This window comes from Mandrillus leucophaeus, unplaced genomic scaffold (assembly GCF_000951045.1).
Source record: "Mandrillus leucophaeus isolate KB7577 unplaced genomic scaffold, Mleu.le_1.0 Scaffold464, whole genome shotgun sequence".
Lineage (NCBI taxonomy): Eukaryota > Metazoa > Chordata > Mammalia > Primates > Cercopithecidae > Mandrillus > Mandrillus leucophaeus.
Genome location: NW_012104965.1, coordinates 1174232 through 1188974, shown reverse-complemented (window position 1 = coordinate 1188974; position 14743 = coordinate 1174232). Strand labels below are relative to the sequence as shown.

The following is a 14743-nucleotide window of genomic DNA, read 5'->3' as shown; positions in this document are numbered from 1 at the left end:
TAGCCACTAGATATCACATCCAGACCTTGAGTATTGTCAAACGGAGAGAAAGGCATGGAAAAATGAATAGAGGGAATACAATTTTTTTTTTTTTTTTTAGTAAATGCACACATTTACTTACACTACAACACGGATGTGAAAAAGTAGCTTTTCTTTGGATAAAGTTCTCATTTTTCTCATGAACCCTTCAAACTTTATGTAGTGAAAAAATCATTAATCCAGTGTGTTTCAAACTTTGTTTGAATCAATAATGAACAACCACTTTAGGTTTAATTCAGTTTAAAAACTATATCCTGGCCGGGCGCAGTGGCTCAAGCCTGTAATCCCAGCACTTTGGGAGGCCGAGGCAGGCGGATCACGAGATCAGGAGATCAAGACCATCCTGGCTAACACGGTGAAACCCCATCTCTACTAAAAATACAAAAAAATTAGTCGGGCCTGGTGGTGGGCGCCTGTAGTCTCAGCTACTCGGGAGGCTGAGGCAGGAGAATGGTGTGAACCCGGGAGGCAGAGCTTGCAGTAAGCCGAGATCGCGCCACTGCACTCCAGCCTGGGCGACAGAGCGAGACTCTGTTTCAAAAAACAACAACAACAACAACAACAACTATATCCTGTCTCTGCCTGACCACACTACTCTATCCTCTTAACAAATGTGGGGCCACCCTGTGCTGGCATGAAGCTGCCCTGTGAAGCTTCTTTCAGAATCTCAACATAGGACGTTGCAAATACCTCTCTACCTTTGGTGTTCTCCTCAACCTACGTAATCATACAACTCGTCCCCACTCAAAATCCAAAGAGGTATATATATGACTCTCTTGCTTCCACTCCTGCTCTTGCTGTGTTCTCCCACAAACCAGGCAGGAAGGGATGATCTTGTCAGTTTGAAAGTCTGTGGGAGAGAGGTTGGTGCAGAAGTTGGCAGTGACTTCCAGGGATAAAAGGAGGCAGACAAGAACTAACAAGCTGCAATCAGCCCTATGAACATTGCCCTGAACTGTGTTTATTTTCAGAAAAAAATCTCCACAGATGAATGATTTTAATATAAAAGAAAACAAATCTGTCAGAAATTATCAATTAAGTAAGTATCATTCAGTAAGAAAGAAAAGCTTGCTCCCGTTATGCTTTGAGGATGAATTGAAAAATCCACATGCCAAGATAATCAGCGTTAGTCCAACAAAGACAGTAACTTCTCACATGGTAATAAGCATATCATCTATCGTTAAGTAAATATGTGTAGTTATACAACTTACGGGAATCACCCATATATTTTAGTGACCAGAATCTTTGATAAATCCTTCTTACCTCTTGGTTTCATATTCCAAAGTGATAACAGCACTTAAGTTCTTAATGCTCTTTGCATAACTCCCAAACCACGCATTCCTTTACACTAGCTGAAAATTCAGTGTTTTTCTTTATGAAGAAGGCTTTATCAAATTTGCTTGATTATAATAGAACTATAAAATAAAAAGGATTTTTTAAAAAATGACTGTAGCAATCTAGCAGAATGCAGTGGTGTGCACCTGTAATCCCTGCTACTCTGGAGTCTGAGGCAGGGGAATTGCTTGAACCCAGGCATTTGAATCCAGCCTGTACAATATAACAAGATCCCAGTTCTAAAATGATGGGACCATGACCATGTGTCCATTTTTCTAATAATCTGTTTTGGCTTTTTCAACCAGAAAGTGCATTTATTAAAGGCTATTTAGTAACTCATGCTCTCTAGAGAGGCAGTCTGGCTCGAAAGCTGTCTAGCCAGGAATCACCTAATTATATAGCCCCAGACTGCTCCACTGAGGCTCATGCTATTGTCATAGATAACAGTTTATAACTCCGATGCTGAGCAGGGAATACTCTAAGACATTTGCTACTGCTGTTGTTCAAAGCTAGATATAACTCCTACCACCCTCACTAGAATAGTTTTCCCAATACTTTTTCACAGTGCTTGCTTTCTCTGAACTGAAGACTTCATAGGTGTATCTGAATGGCAGAGCCTAGAGCAAATGCCTATGTCCTAACCGCAAAGAAGCTGACAAACATGGTTCTTGCCTCTACCTAAGGGTACATAGACTTATCAAGCAGAAAATGTCCTAAGGCGTTGGACAGACCAAAAACATTACAAACATCCATTATGATGGCTAAATAGGTAATGTTGGCATCACCAGTGGATTGCAAAACTAGATCTTTGTCATCTTTTCAGTAATGATAGCAGACTTGGCTATTACTGTGATAAAAATGATCTATTCTCGAGTCAGTCTATTACTTTGGCTATTTTATTCCACAAATATTTATTGAGCACTTTTTAGGTGTCAGGTGTTAGGTGCTAAGTATTAGGGTACAATAATATCAGTTGTAGAGATAATTTTTAATTTTTTGAATTATTTACTAGAATATCCAGATTTGTAATTTTGGCCTGTAATCAGTTATGTCTCTTCTGAACTTTGACTCAATCCATTTTTTGGTATGCTTTTTAATTTCTAGAATATGGAAACCTAAGAAATGCCAGTACAACTACCCTATTTCTCAATGGCAGTACCTCAGATATTTAACAAATATATTTATTTTTTCATATTCCAATTTATTTCAGAAAACATTTAAGGTCAAAAGTTCAAGTTTCATGACTAACATCTCTATAGAATATTAAGATAAGAAGGATGTATGTTATATACAAGTACAGTATTTTCATATATTTGAATAATGCTACTGTTCATATTAAATATTTGTATGTAGTCATTTTTAGAATATTTCACAATTTTATTTACATGTTTTAAAATATATGGAGCTTTCTTGACTCAATGAACTTAGGACTAATTACTCTTTTCTTTAATCCACAGGAACAAAAGGACACAAATCCCATAATTTTCCATGACTCAGAATATGTACGAATGTTACTTTTGACAAAAAATAGATTTTCTTCTCATCCATTGAAAAATGAAAACAATTACCCACATAAAAGAACAAATTTTGTTTTAGAAAGAAATTGTGAAATCCTCAAATCTATAATTGGCGATCAATCTATTTCTCTTTTCAAACCCAAAAAAACAATGCCTACAGCACAGAGAAAAGATATACAGATCCCCATGTCTTTTAAAGTAGGCCACACAACTGTCGATGATAAACCAAAGAGGAAAACTAATAAGCAGACACCAGAAAACAGATCTTGGAATACACTCTATAATTTCTCACAGCACTTTTCTAGCCTAACAGAACAATTTGTGGGTTACCTTGATAAAGCTGTTATTCATGAAATTAGTGCCCAAACTGGAAAATTTGAAAGAATGTTTTCTACAGAAAAACCAACGAGCATACCCACATCCAGTGCCTCACCTGTCAAATGTTATTCAAAGCCTTTTAAATATATATATAAACTAAATAATGTAACACCACTGGATAATTTATTAAACTCGTCAAGTGAAATTTTAAATGCCTCATAAAATATCATGTATGCAACAATATTGGAGCAACAAGAAGCAAATATCCAAGTTCCAAAATTATAAAAGAAATTCTTATCCAAATAGTAATGTTCGAATTGATCATATAAGAAAGCAAAGCATAGACATTGGAATTACAAGTCAGCAGTCATCTGTTCAAGAACAATCAACATTTGTAGTAAATAATAGGACAAAATTAGGAAATAATTATCACCAAGAGGATCTAGTTCATGACTTTCTATTATCTCAATTAGATTGCTCAATCATCAGCCTTTCTATACTAAACTCTGATTCAGGACCAAGAACAGTATAGTCTGACTCTGGAAATGCGCTGTTGGAAGCCAAATAACATCAATACTCTTTTTCTATAATTGAATATCAAATAAGACAAATTATCATTAATTTAATGAACGTGGAGTTAATTGTATATCAGCATTTCAGCAAATCATCATCAATAGTATTACATTAACAATTTGTGCAATTAAAAAGGCTTTGTAAAACTTTGAATAGTTTTTTATTATTGTTAGTAGATGTTGGAACTTCATTATTATATAATGTTTTTGCAAACTTTAACTTTTTTCTGAATTGTTAAATAAAAGAATAACTATCCTTAATCTAAAAATTTTTGGTAGCAAATTCTATAAGGTATTAAACATTTTAAATTATATTATTACATTGTTATTTTACTTTCTCATTAACTTGAACAGTATAAAGGCAAAATTCAATTTAGAAACAAGTTGCATTTTGAAAGTTTATTGGTAATCCATTTGTTTGGAATTCAGAAATGCATTTCACATAAAAATAATCTTGTAAGTAATAAATTCCAAAATTAAATAACAGAAACTTACTTAAAATTTAATCCCATAGAGCTTATATGAAAATGGTAAAAAGCAATAATTTTGTAATTCCAATAACTAAAAGAGAAAACTGAGTAAGGAAATAATTTTTCAATATTGACTGTTACTACTTGAAGAAAAACAGATTGAATTAAATGCATTTAAGTTAAGAAAAGGCTTTCGGGGTCTTTTGGAACATTTAAGGGTGAGGAGGTAAACTGGTTTAGGTTCCTCTGCTTCTACTTCAGACTGGAGATTTTCTTTATTATGCATCATCATCAATACTACTCAGGAGCATCTTCACAACTAGAGGGAGGTTTGGATTCTCAAAAAGAATGACAAGGAGAGAAAAATGGAGGTGAGGCCGGGCGCGGTGGCTCAAGCCTGTAATCCCAGCACTTTGGGAGGCCGAGACGGGCGGATCACGAGGTCAGGAGATCGAGACCATCCTGGCTACCCGTCTCTACTAAAAAATACAAAAAACTAGCCGGGCGAGGTGGCGGGCGCCTGTAGTCCCAGCTACTCGGGAGGCTGAGGCAGGAGAATGGCATAAACACGGGAGGCGGGGCTTGCAGTGAGCTGAGATCCGGTCACTGCACTCCAGCCTGGGTGACACAGCGAGACTCCGTCTCAAAAAAAAAAAAAGAAAAATGGACGTGGAGGAGGAGAGATGTATCTGGAGATTGTGTGAATGAGAGAAGAGAGAGAGAAAAGCTTCAAGATAAGGTGTTGGGCTCAGGTCTGTAGGAGGTAGGGGAGGGGCATACTTGCTTCCTGTTGCTGGCTGGGAAAAGGAGACGCTGCTGCAGCTCCAAGTAATGAAGCTGTCTTTTTCTTTTCCCCTTCATTCTTCTCTGGTTGCTTTTATATGTTCTCCCCCTGTTTTCCCTCATCCAAACTTACTGCAAAGCAAAACAGCTTCCCTAACTACACTGCCAACTCAGAACATAAAACAAACTCTTTTTAAGCACTAATGATCAGAATAACAAGAATTAGAAAATATACCTAATATTAGTACAAGTCATGACGGTAGTTTCTCTTGATACTTAGTATAAGAGAAACAAGTTTAGGCCTTGAAATAGGGCAGATAGGAGCAAATTGGGGCAAATAATGTAAATTATCTGAGCTTCAGTTTATTGTATCTCCACCTTAAAATGGAGACAACAATAATTTATTACACTGCTATTCTCAGGATTACATAAAATAGCATCTAGTACTTTGAGCTTTGTAGCATTCAATAGAAATTTCCTTTCTACTCCCTCCTTTTCTCTGTAAGCCTGCTCTTAATGTAAGTGTGATCTCTTCTCTTCTTTTCTTTTTTTTTTTTTTTATTATACTTTAAATTCTAGGATGCATGTGCACAACGTGCAGGTTTGTTACATATGTATACATGTGCCATGTTGGTGTGCTGCACCCATTAATTTGTCATTTACATTAGGTATATCTCCTAATGCTATCCCTCCCCCCACTCCCTCCCCACAATAGGCCCCGGTGTGTGATGTTCCCCTTCCTATGTCCAAGTGATCTCATTGTTCAATTCCCACCTATGAGTGAGAACACACGGTGTTTGATTTTCTGTTCTTGCTTTTCTTTTCTTTCTTGAGATGGAGTCTCGCCTGTCACCCAGGCTGGAGTGTAGCAGTAGCGCAATCTCGGCTCACTGCAACCTCTGCATCCCGGGTTCAAGTCATTCTCCTGCCTCAGCCTCCCAAGTTAGCTGGGATTACAGGTGTGTGGCACCACACCTGGCTAATTTTTGCATTTTTAGTTGAGACGCAGATTTTACCATGTTGGTCTCAAGTGATCCACCCACCTCGGTCTCCCAAAGAGCTGGGATTACAGGAGTGAGCCACCATGCCCAGCCAGTGTAATTTCTAAAAAGATACTCCCAAAAGTTTCTAACTCCAAACTTTTCTAAATTAAATGCTAAAAACTACAGTATTCAGATTTTAACCCAAGGTGGGCTGAAATTACTACTGAGAATTTCTGTATTAGTTATTTTTGGGAGTTTCTGCGGGAACTTGTGAGCTTTATCCTTTAAGAAGGCACTAAATTAACTTTAAAATTACATTTGGCTGAGGATTCTCCATTAAAGCAGCTCAAGAACAAGAAGCAGTGGATTCTGAGAAGATGACAACCTAAGCTCTACTCCAGCTTTAATTTATCATCTTCTAAACTAAACAGCTACTAGGGTCTTCAAGCAGCAGAGTGCAAGGCCAGACTTGGCTTCTATTCTGATACTGAGATCTGAGTATGGCCTTGGAGGCCAGTCTCTGTTCCAGGGAGAGGATTGAGTTTGTGCTGTTTCCTGGACTAGCCGGCCAGTTGGGATCTGTGGATTACTCTAGGTAAAGGTTGCCTTTGTCCCTCTGTAAATGCTCCTGGTCTTATTGGCCCCTAGGAGGCCAAAAAGGAGCCACTATATCTATAGGACAGCTTGGAAACCGGAGAGCCATGAATTTTCTTTCAAATATTTCATCAGGGGACTGTGGTCTGCTTACTTCTGTTAAATTAAATAAGCAGGAGGCCATTTGCCTGAGGTTGTCTCTGTACTTTGAGTTTTTATATAACAAACTCAACCTAACTTCATACATAAGCAAACTGAAACTTAAGAGTATAATAAATAGTTGCATTTCATCTGATCACAAGCAGCCAGATTTCAGTCAGGTTTCTGCCAATCACAGGCAGCCAGTTCATCACACCAAGCCCAAATAAGGCAGACACTTAGCTGTAGCCAATCAGGTGATTTCTCTAGTTTGCTTCTGTGCCAGCCTATAAAAGCTTCCTACTAACAATGCTAAGCAAAATCCTTCGTACCTCTTCTGATTCTGAGTGCTGCCCAATTCATGAGTTGTTCTTTGTTCAGATAAACTGTGAAATTTAATTTGTCTAAAGTTTTCCTTTAACATTTTTATAGTACTAGCCCACAGTGGGCAAGGCATTTACCTTCCACCCCTTACAGAACTGTGGTCACTAAGGTACTACAATAAACAGAGCTGAGCTTCCCTGAGCCAACTAGAAAAAATAATAACCCATGTAAAGGGCCTAGCAGCCAAATGTTTCTATCTTGACAAATAATGGTCTTGGAGTTAATTAATATGATGATTTAAATGTATTTATCTGAAATAAGAACTTCTGGCTACAAAAATAACACTCTTCACCAACACTCCTAGGAGAAGCCAAAAGGCACAGTACTGAAGCAATCTCAGTACTGGTGGGAGCAAGACTTCCCTCGTAGCTGCTCATCTCCTTTCCAAGGGATGATAGATAGACTCTGACCATAAACTTAATGATTAAGATCAAAAGGTAGGGGAAAATGACAATGAACATTTATTTCCCCACTCTTCTTGTTTCCCATTGGAAGAAAGTTTTATCTGTAGGAACACTCACAACCTCCACCCCATCCATTACTTACCTTTCCCCACTGATGAGTGTGAAACCTGATTTGGGGTGACAGCAATTAGCCCATTTCTGAACTGGGTAAGACTAATCTATTAAAAGATTGTAAGTGCTAGAGAATTGATTACTTTCTTCCCTTTTTGTCCCAGTTTAGAGATAGCAGCATTCTGGTTGATGTGTGCATTTGGTAGACTCAAATGGTCTACTGAATCTCTAACTGGATGAGCAATGCCATACTTGGAGATGGGGAGGCAGAACAGTGTCCTAAACAAGTCCATTCATCTTTGAACCTAAGCCATGCTGTGCAAACATATAACTGTATTATAATTACCATCAACCTTCCTGCTGCATCTATCAATTGCTTTCAAATTTGGGTGGTGAAGATGGGCATTATTTTTTAGTCCCCTCAAGCCCCAACACATATCTTCCAATGTGCTTTCCCAAAAGGCCTCTTGTCAAAGATACTGATTTCATTACCTAATATTTAAGATTTAAAAGATCACTCGGTTGATACTGTCAGAGATGGGAAAGTCTTGTAGGGCGGATCTATGTCTTACTAGTGATTTTTGGATCCCCAGTGTCTGACACAGGTACTAGCCCACAGTGAGTGTGGATGGGGTGGCAGGGAGAGCCACTAGAGCAATTCAAACTATTTACAAGTCATCAATCTTCCCTTCCTTGCTGAGCCACACTTTCCCAGAACTGAGATTCTGGTAGCCTGGGCCAGCCTCACCCATTTCCCTACCTACACCAGCTCTTAAAGTACCAGCCAGCATGATGGCTCACACCTGTAATCCCAGCACTTTGGGAGGCAGAGGCAGGTAGATCACTTGAGGTCAGGAGTTCAAGACCAGCCTGGCCAACATGGTGAAACCCCATCTCTACTAAAAATACAAAAATCAGCTGGGCATGGTGGCACATGCGTGTTGTCCCAGCTGCTTGGGAGGCTGAGGCAGGAGAATCGCTTGAACCCAGGAGGTGGAGGTTGCAGTGAGCTGAGATCGTGCCACCATGCTCCAGCCTGGGTGACAGAGCAAGACTCTGTCTCAAAAAAAAAAAAAATTTAAAAATTAAGAAAAAAAAAACAGCCAGGGCTGAGCATAAATCTCTACTTGTTCTAGCATGGGGACTGAAATTTAACATGGGTTCTTTACCACAAAGAAGGCCTTTTATGAGAATATTGCACAGATAAATCTGAGATGACATTTCACCATCTTGATCATACTATAGGCAGCGCATCTGGAAACTTTTTTCTGTTACATAGAGTACTAAGTTCTTAGCATATCCAAGTTAAATCTATACCTGAACACAAGACTGGTATACTCTTACTCAGAGCCCACAGTTCGGTAGTCACAATTTTTTAAAGCAGATCTAAATATTCACCAATTTTGACACATTTTGTTACCCGCAGATCTTTGTTCTTAGAACTCCCAAGATGGTGGCAGGCTGCTCCCAAGATGGCGGCAAGCCTTTTGTTCTCTGACCTGGGGTTCTTGGCCTCACAGATTCCAAAGAATGGAACCTTGGGCCATGCGGTGAGTGTTATAGCTCTATTAGAAGTGGAGGGTCATGGAAGAGAACTGTGGAACCCAGTGACTAGTGTTCAGCTCTATTAGGATGAACCCAGGCACTTAGCTGCACATGAACAATTGCGAGCCTCTAGCCCAAACGGGAGCAGCAATGGGCGCCTCACTGGATCAGAAAAGCTGCGGACACCCTGCCAGATCCGGAGGGGTGGAAGTCAATGGTGGGTCTGCGATGGTGGCGAACAACAATGGTGGAAAGTGAGCAAAAGCTCAGCTCGAACCAGAACAAACACAGACCATAAGAGTGTGCAGTTGCAAGATTTAATAGAGTGAAAACAGAGCTCCTGTACAACGGGAGGGGACCCAAAGGGGGTTGCCCACTCCCAGCTTGAATGCCTGGGTTTATATCCCCATTATTGCCTCTCCCCCTGTGCTCTCAGGTGATATATGATTTGACTATTTCTTTACCTCCTGCTTTAGCCTAATTTGTATTTTAGTGAGCCCTCTTTACTACCTGATGGGTCGGGTGTGAGCTGAGTTACAAGCCCCATTTTAAAGGTGGGTGTGGTCACCTTCCCCAGCTAGGCTTAGGAATTCTTAGTCGGCCAGGAAATCCAGCTAGTCCTGTCTCTCAATTTGATCCAGCAAAATCTCTCCCTCAATTTCAGCCCTCTCTTTTACTAACCTAGATGTCCCTTCCAGACCATCAACAAACCTCCCTTGGCTACATATATGGTAACATTGCAATATGTTTCTCCTTTCTGACATTTCTCTTTCCCAATCCCCATCACTCCTGCATACAACAAACACACACACACACACACACACACACACACACACACACACACGATAGCTTTTTGTAGACCTATGCAGCCTCCATGTTTAGAAGTCATAGTTGCACAGTTTTGCCTTCTCCCAGAGCAGAGAACTCCTTCATGGCACTACTGTCTTCTGGTCATCTAACCTTGGCTTGAACACCCCTGGAATGAAGTGGAGTCACTTTTCTAAAAGCAGCCCATTCTATTTGCAGGTCTTGCAACAGAAATCGGATGGTACAAAAGTGGATACTTTGAGTGGAATTTAATAAGGGCCATTATGTGGGGAAACCACAGAGATAATGTGGTGCCCCAGAGCTAGCACCCACCCCAGGCCTACGGAACTGAAGAAAAGAAGAGATTACAGGAATCCCAAAGTAGACAGCAGCATGTTGCCCGTCTAAGGCAAAATCCCACGGAGGAATCTGGAATAATAAGTACTAGAACCTCACTCTCCCCTTGCCCTCTTGAACCTGTACTACCTCCCATTGGCTAAAATCGACCAAAAGTTGGGGGTTAAGACAAGGCTGGGACTACTGTGAGGCGAGGGAGGTGAGAGGCACCTGGGGCACAATTAAGGAGCACTTGATCCAGGAGCAATATGTGACCAAGTTAGATTTCTTCTAAGTATACTTTCCAAAAAGTTAAAAAGCATGACTCTCACAGAAATATAACGTGAATGTGTCAAAGATTTTATTCCACCCATTAGTGAATAAAGAGTAAGATGTTAAAACAGTTTGAAGGAAAATATAAAGACAGATTTATGTAGTCGACGCAGTCAATACTAAAGTGAATATGCTAATACATGCAAAACTGGTTAATACCCTATAAGGCGATAAACTGAAAACTTTAAAATTATCTTTTCTACTAGGGGAAAATCAATTATATCTCTATAGATAAATTCCATTTGCATTGCTATGGGCAAGAATCATTTGCACCGCTATTGGTTTTCCACCAGTTAACCTCTTCCAAATAGACAGTCAAAGGTGCACAACCTTACAGACTTAATTCATCAAGTATCCATCGAACAATTGCCCAGCATTCCACTGAAAGGAACTTAAGTAATCACCTCTTTTATTTCTAAGTACTGGATAATTTTTAAAAACATTTCTGTTCTGCCTGGAAGCTATTCAGATATTTTAAAATATCAGAGACATCTCATTTTTCTCCAGAAATCAGGTGCCCAGGATTGGATGCAGGTGTGCTATGAGCAGGAAGGTGTTTTATTTCAGCACTCAAAGGGAGAATTAAAACCAGTCATTATTAAAGCTGAGGGGATAATAGTAAGTGTAAATCCTATTTACTCTCTATTGCACTCTGAAGTGTCTGCCGAGAAAAGAGGTAGGACTACACATTTATAGCTATAACAGTAGGATAACAAGAAAGAAGCGTAGGATTAGTCAGACAAGTAATGCACAACAGATTACAAAGCAGCATCTAGTTTGTCAGCGTGCCCACAGAGAGACAATAGTTCATTTGATCCAAATACCACACTTTTGTATGAACAATAAATGCAAAATCAAAATATGAGCTTTCTATTTCAGTTAAGAGCTATGCAGGTTTAAGGGCTTTAATCGGAAATTAATGACTCAAAGGCAGTTCCATTTTATTTTTTTGCTTGTTTTTTTCATTGTATTTTTTGTCTAGTAAGGATAGTAAGATCGATCCTTACTATCTTGCTGTTTTTATTGTTTCTTTCACTGTTTTTTGCTTAGGACCTCAGAGGTAAAAAGAGTCTTGAAAATCTTCTAGACTAGAATTGTCTGATAGAATGATGATTAGAAGTGTTCTATTATCAGGGCTGTTAATAGCTACTAGTCACAAGTGACTACTAAACACTTAAAATTTTTCTAGGGCAGGATTTCTCAAACTCAGCATTTTTGAAAGTTGGGACTGGATAATTATTTATTAAAATTCCTCTACTGGCTGGGTCTGGTAGTTCACGCCTGTAATTCCACACTTTGAGAGGCCAAGAGTTCAAAAGCACCCTGGGCAACATAGCAAGAGCCCTCCCCTGAAAAACAAAACAAAACAAACAAACAAAACAAACACCAAAAAACCAGCTGGTCACGGTAGTGCATGCCTGTCACCTGTCATCCCAGCTATTCAGGAGGCTGAGGTGGGAGTATCACTTTGAGTCCAGGAGGTCAAGGCTGAAGTGAGCCAAGATGCCACTGCCCTCCAGCCTAGGTGACAAAGCAAGACTGTCAAATAAATAAATAAATAAATAAATCTACCATGCTGAGTAACTGGTCCATGGGCAGTCATCCTATTCAACTTCTTCCTCATTCTTCCAGTCTTCAACAATCTTCATATTCAACTCCTATTGTCTTCCCCTCACACATTCTACAGTGACTGTTCCAAACTTTCCCACTCTGCTCAAACTCTTGACCTCACCCTGCCCACCAGTTCCAAGAATAGGAGCAAAGCAAAACAGTCGCAGCTGTTATATGAGATTACTTCCTTGTGTAATTCTGACATTCACTGAAAATTGTCTGTTCCCACAGGGTCATAGAGAATTGTGTTCATCTCTGAATTTCTCCATGCTGTGAGAAATTTGTACTAGGGTTACCTGTCTCCTTGGATCTGAGGGGAGACACCCAGTATAGGAAACAAACAAACAAACACTGAATGAAGATACAAGAGGCCAGGGTTCTGCAACGGATCCTGTTAATAACTCATGGTTTCTGGGCAAGACCCTCAATCTTTCAGGCCTCAGATTCCCTACTGCACAACAGAGACATTTTTTAAATAATTTTTTTTCTAAGATTTTAGATGATCTTTTCAGGTATAGACCTTTAAAGTTCTACCTTCTTCTTTGCTGTTCAACTTTTAAACAAAAATTATTTGTGTTTACTATGTTCCATCACTGGGCTAGCTGCTAAAAATGCAGCAGTGACTAGAAGAGATTTGTTTTCTGCCCTCATGTAGTGTTGTGGGAGAGCTGACTACCTGTCCGATGCTCCACCCTAGGAAAGCCCAACCTTAGAGAGCCATCAGTCTAAGCAAACGGTTGTATTGCTGTATTCCTAGGCTAACACACAGGGTACCAAAGAGTGAGCCTAGGCCTCCCCTTAGTTCATGGTTTCTTCCATACAGCTATGTTAACTGCTTAGTAGAACCAGAGAATATAGGCACATGACTCAACAATGAGCACAGTAAAGGTGTCAGCCTATCACAACAAACTTATGGCTGAAGCAGGATTTGACCCCAGACTTACTCTTTTAGTTGCTGGGGATCTGGGGAATTCCAGATTAGGGGCTAGGGTGACCATGGCAGTAGGTCAAGTCTTGAAGGAACTGGGGAAATTACTCTTTCTTAGCAATTATGGAAATATTTAAATATTCCAACTACAGGGTGGCCATACTGGTATCTTGCTGCTGAATATCAACCCTAAGTAGAATTGATGAGCCAATATAGACACACAGCTATGTGATTTATCAATAACACTTGCCTTTCCAGAGTCACCAGGAGAAGACTTCAGGAACCCCAACATTTCTTAGAGGTGCCTTCTTGGATTTATGTGTGTATATAAACCTTGAATCATAACTTTAGCTTCTTTTTTTGACTCTACCCAAATTTCTTCTGAGTCCAAAGTAGGCTCATCCATTACCTCCTTGTATTGACTTGTTTTCTTAAAATGTGGAACAGCTTAGGGTCCTAGACTACCTCATGTGTCCCAGTGTAATGTTCTTCCTTGGAAATAAGTGTAACACTAGTTATTTTCCGCCAAGTGTGGGAAAACCATGTTATGCTTCCATAACACAAATTATGCAAACTACTATTCCACATCTTCCCTTTCTCTTTCCCTTCCTCTCTAACCTCCCTTCCTTCCTCCTTTATTTCCTTCCTTCCTCCTCCCACTCCTTTGTAATTTATTCATTTAAAATATGTTTATTGTATACCTACTTCATGTAAAGCACTATTCTAAGTACTGAGATGTGACCAAAAACAAAGTCTTCTACTCTTAGGGACATGGATGAAAAACTAAAGAAGTTTAAGCTTCAGGGTTCTTCACCTGCACCAGATTTTTCTTAGGCCCCATGAGGGGCCCTAGAAACATGTTCAACTGGTTTATATTTATTTTTTAAAATTATGAAATCTGCAGACGATATTTTAGTTGCAATAGGTTAACAATGCTGTCTCCACTCCAATTTTTTCACCATTACACTTCTTTTTATATTAGATAATATTTGAGTGGCAGAAGATATCTTTGGACTCCATCTAAGGAGAAGTCGAGTTAGAAACAGCTCTAATGTAGGCTTAATAGGATGTATATGGGTGGTATGAAGTCACTTCTGTATGAAGTTATTTAGTTGTTCTAATGTAGGGATGTCTTCCAAGGATACTACCACTGCCTATTATGCTAATTTACCAGTACGTTGTGTACTGTGTGACACAATGGTACAGACTCAAAAAATATACCATGAAATTAAATTGTCCTACAGAAACAAGTTCTAAAAGTTTGTGACCAGAGTAGGAGAAGCAAGATTGAAACAAGATTTGAGTCAGAAGCTAGTTGTGAAACACTCTTCCAGTCATTAGACAAATACAATTATTAGAGGAGATTTGAGTTACATTAATTCTTACTCAAAAAAATTATCTCTTGTTGGCAATATATTCAGTAAAGTATACAGTTATAAATGCACTATACATTTCTTAATAGGAATTGTACAAAATAGAATTCATTAGAATTCTTGTGTTTGTAGGGCACAGATTTGTAGCAATACTTCAATAGG

General features: G+C 39.2%; 1 protein-coding gene across 3 annotated transcripts in view; it reads left to right on the top strand.

The window, feature by feature from the left end:
• Positions 1-4259, top strand: part of LOC105550098 (chromosome unknown open reading frame, human C1orf141) — a 74885-nt gene extending 70626 nt beyond the window's left edge. The window contains exons 7-8 of one of the 3 annotated variants that reach the window (XM_011994979.1): positions 1011-1197; positions 2832-4259. In XM_011994979.1, the coding sequence (XP_011850369.1) occupies positions 1011-1197; positions 2832-3431 (787 nt within the window). In that variant the 3' untranslated portion in view covers positions 3432-4259. The remainder of the gene's footprint in view (positions 1-1010; positions 1198-2831) is intronic. The other 2 variants (XM_011994978.1, XM_011994980.1) reach the window with 2 other exon arrangements.
• The last annotated feature ends 10484 nt before the right edge of the window (positions 4260-14743 follow it).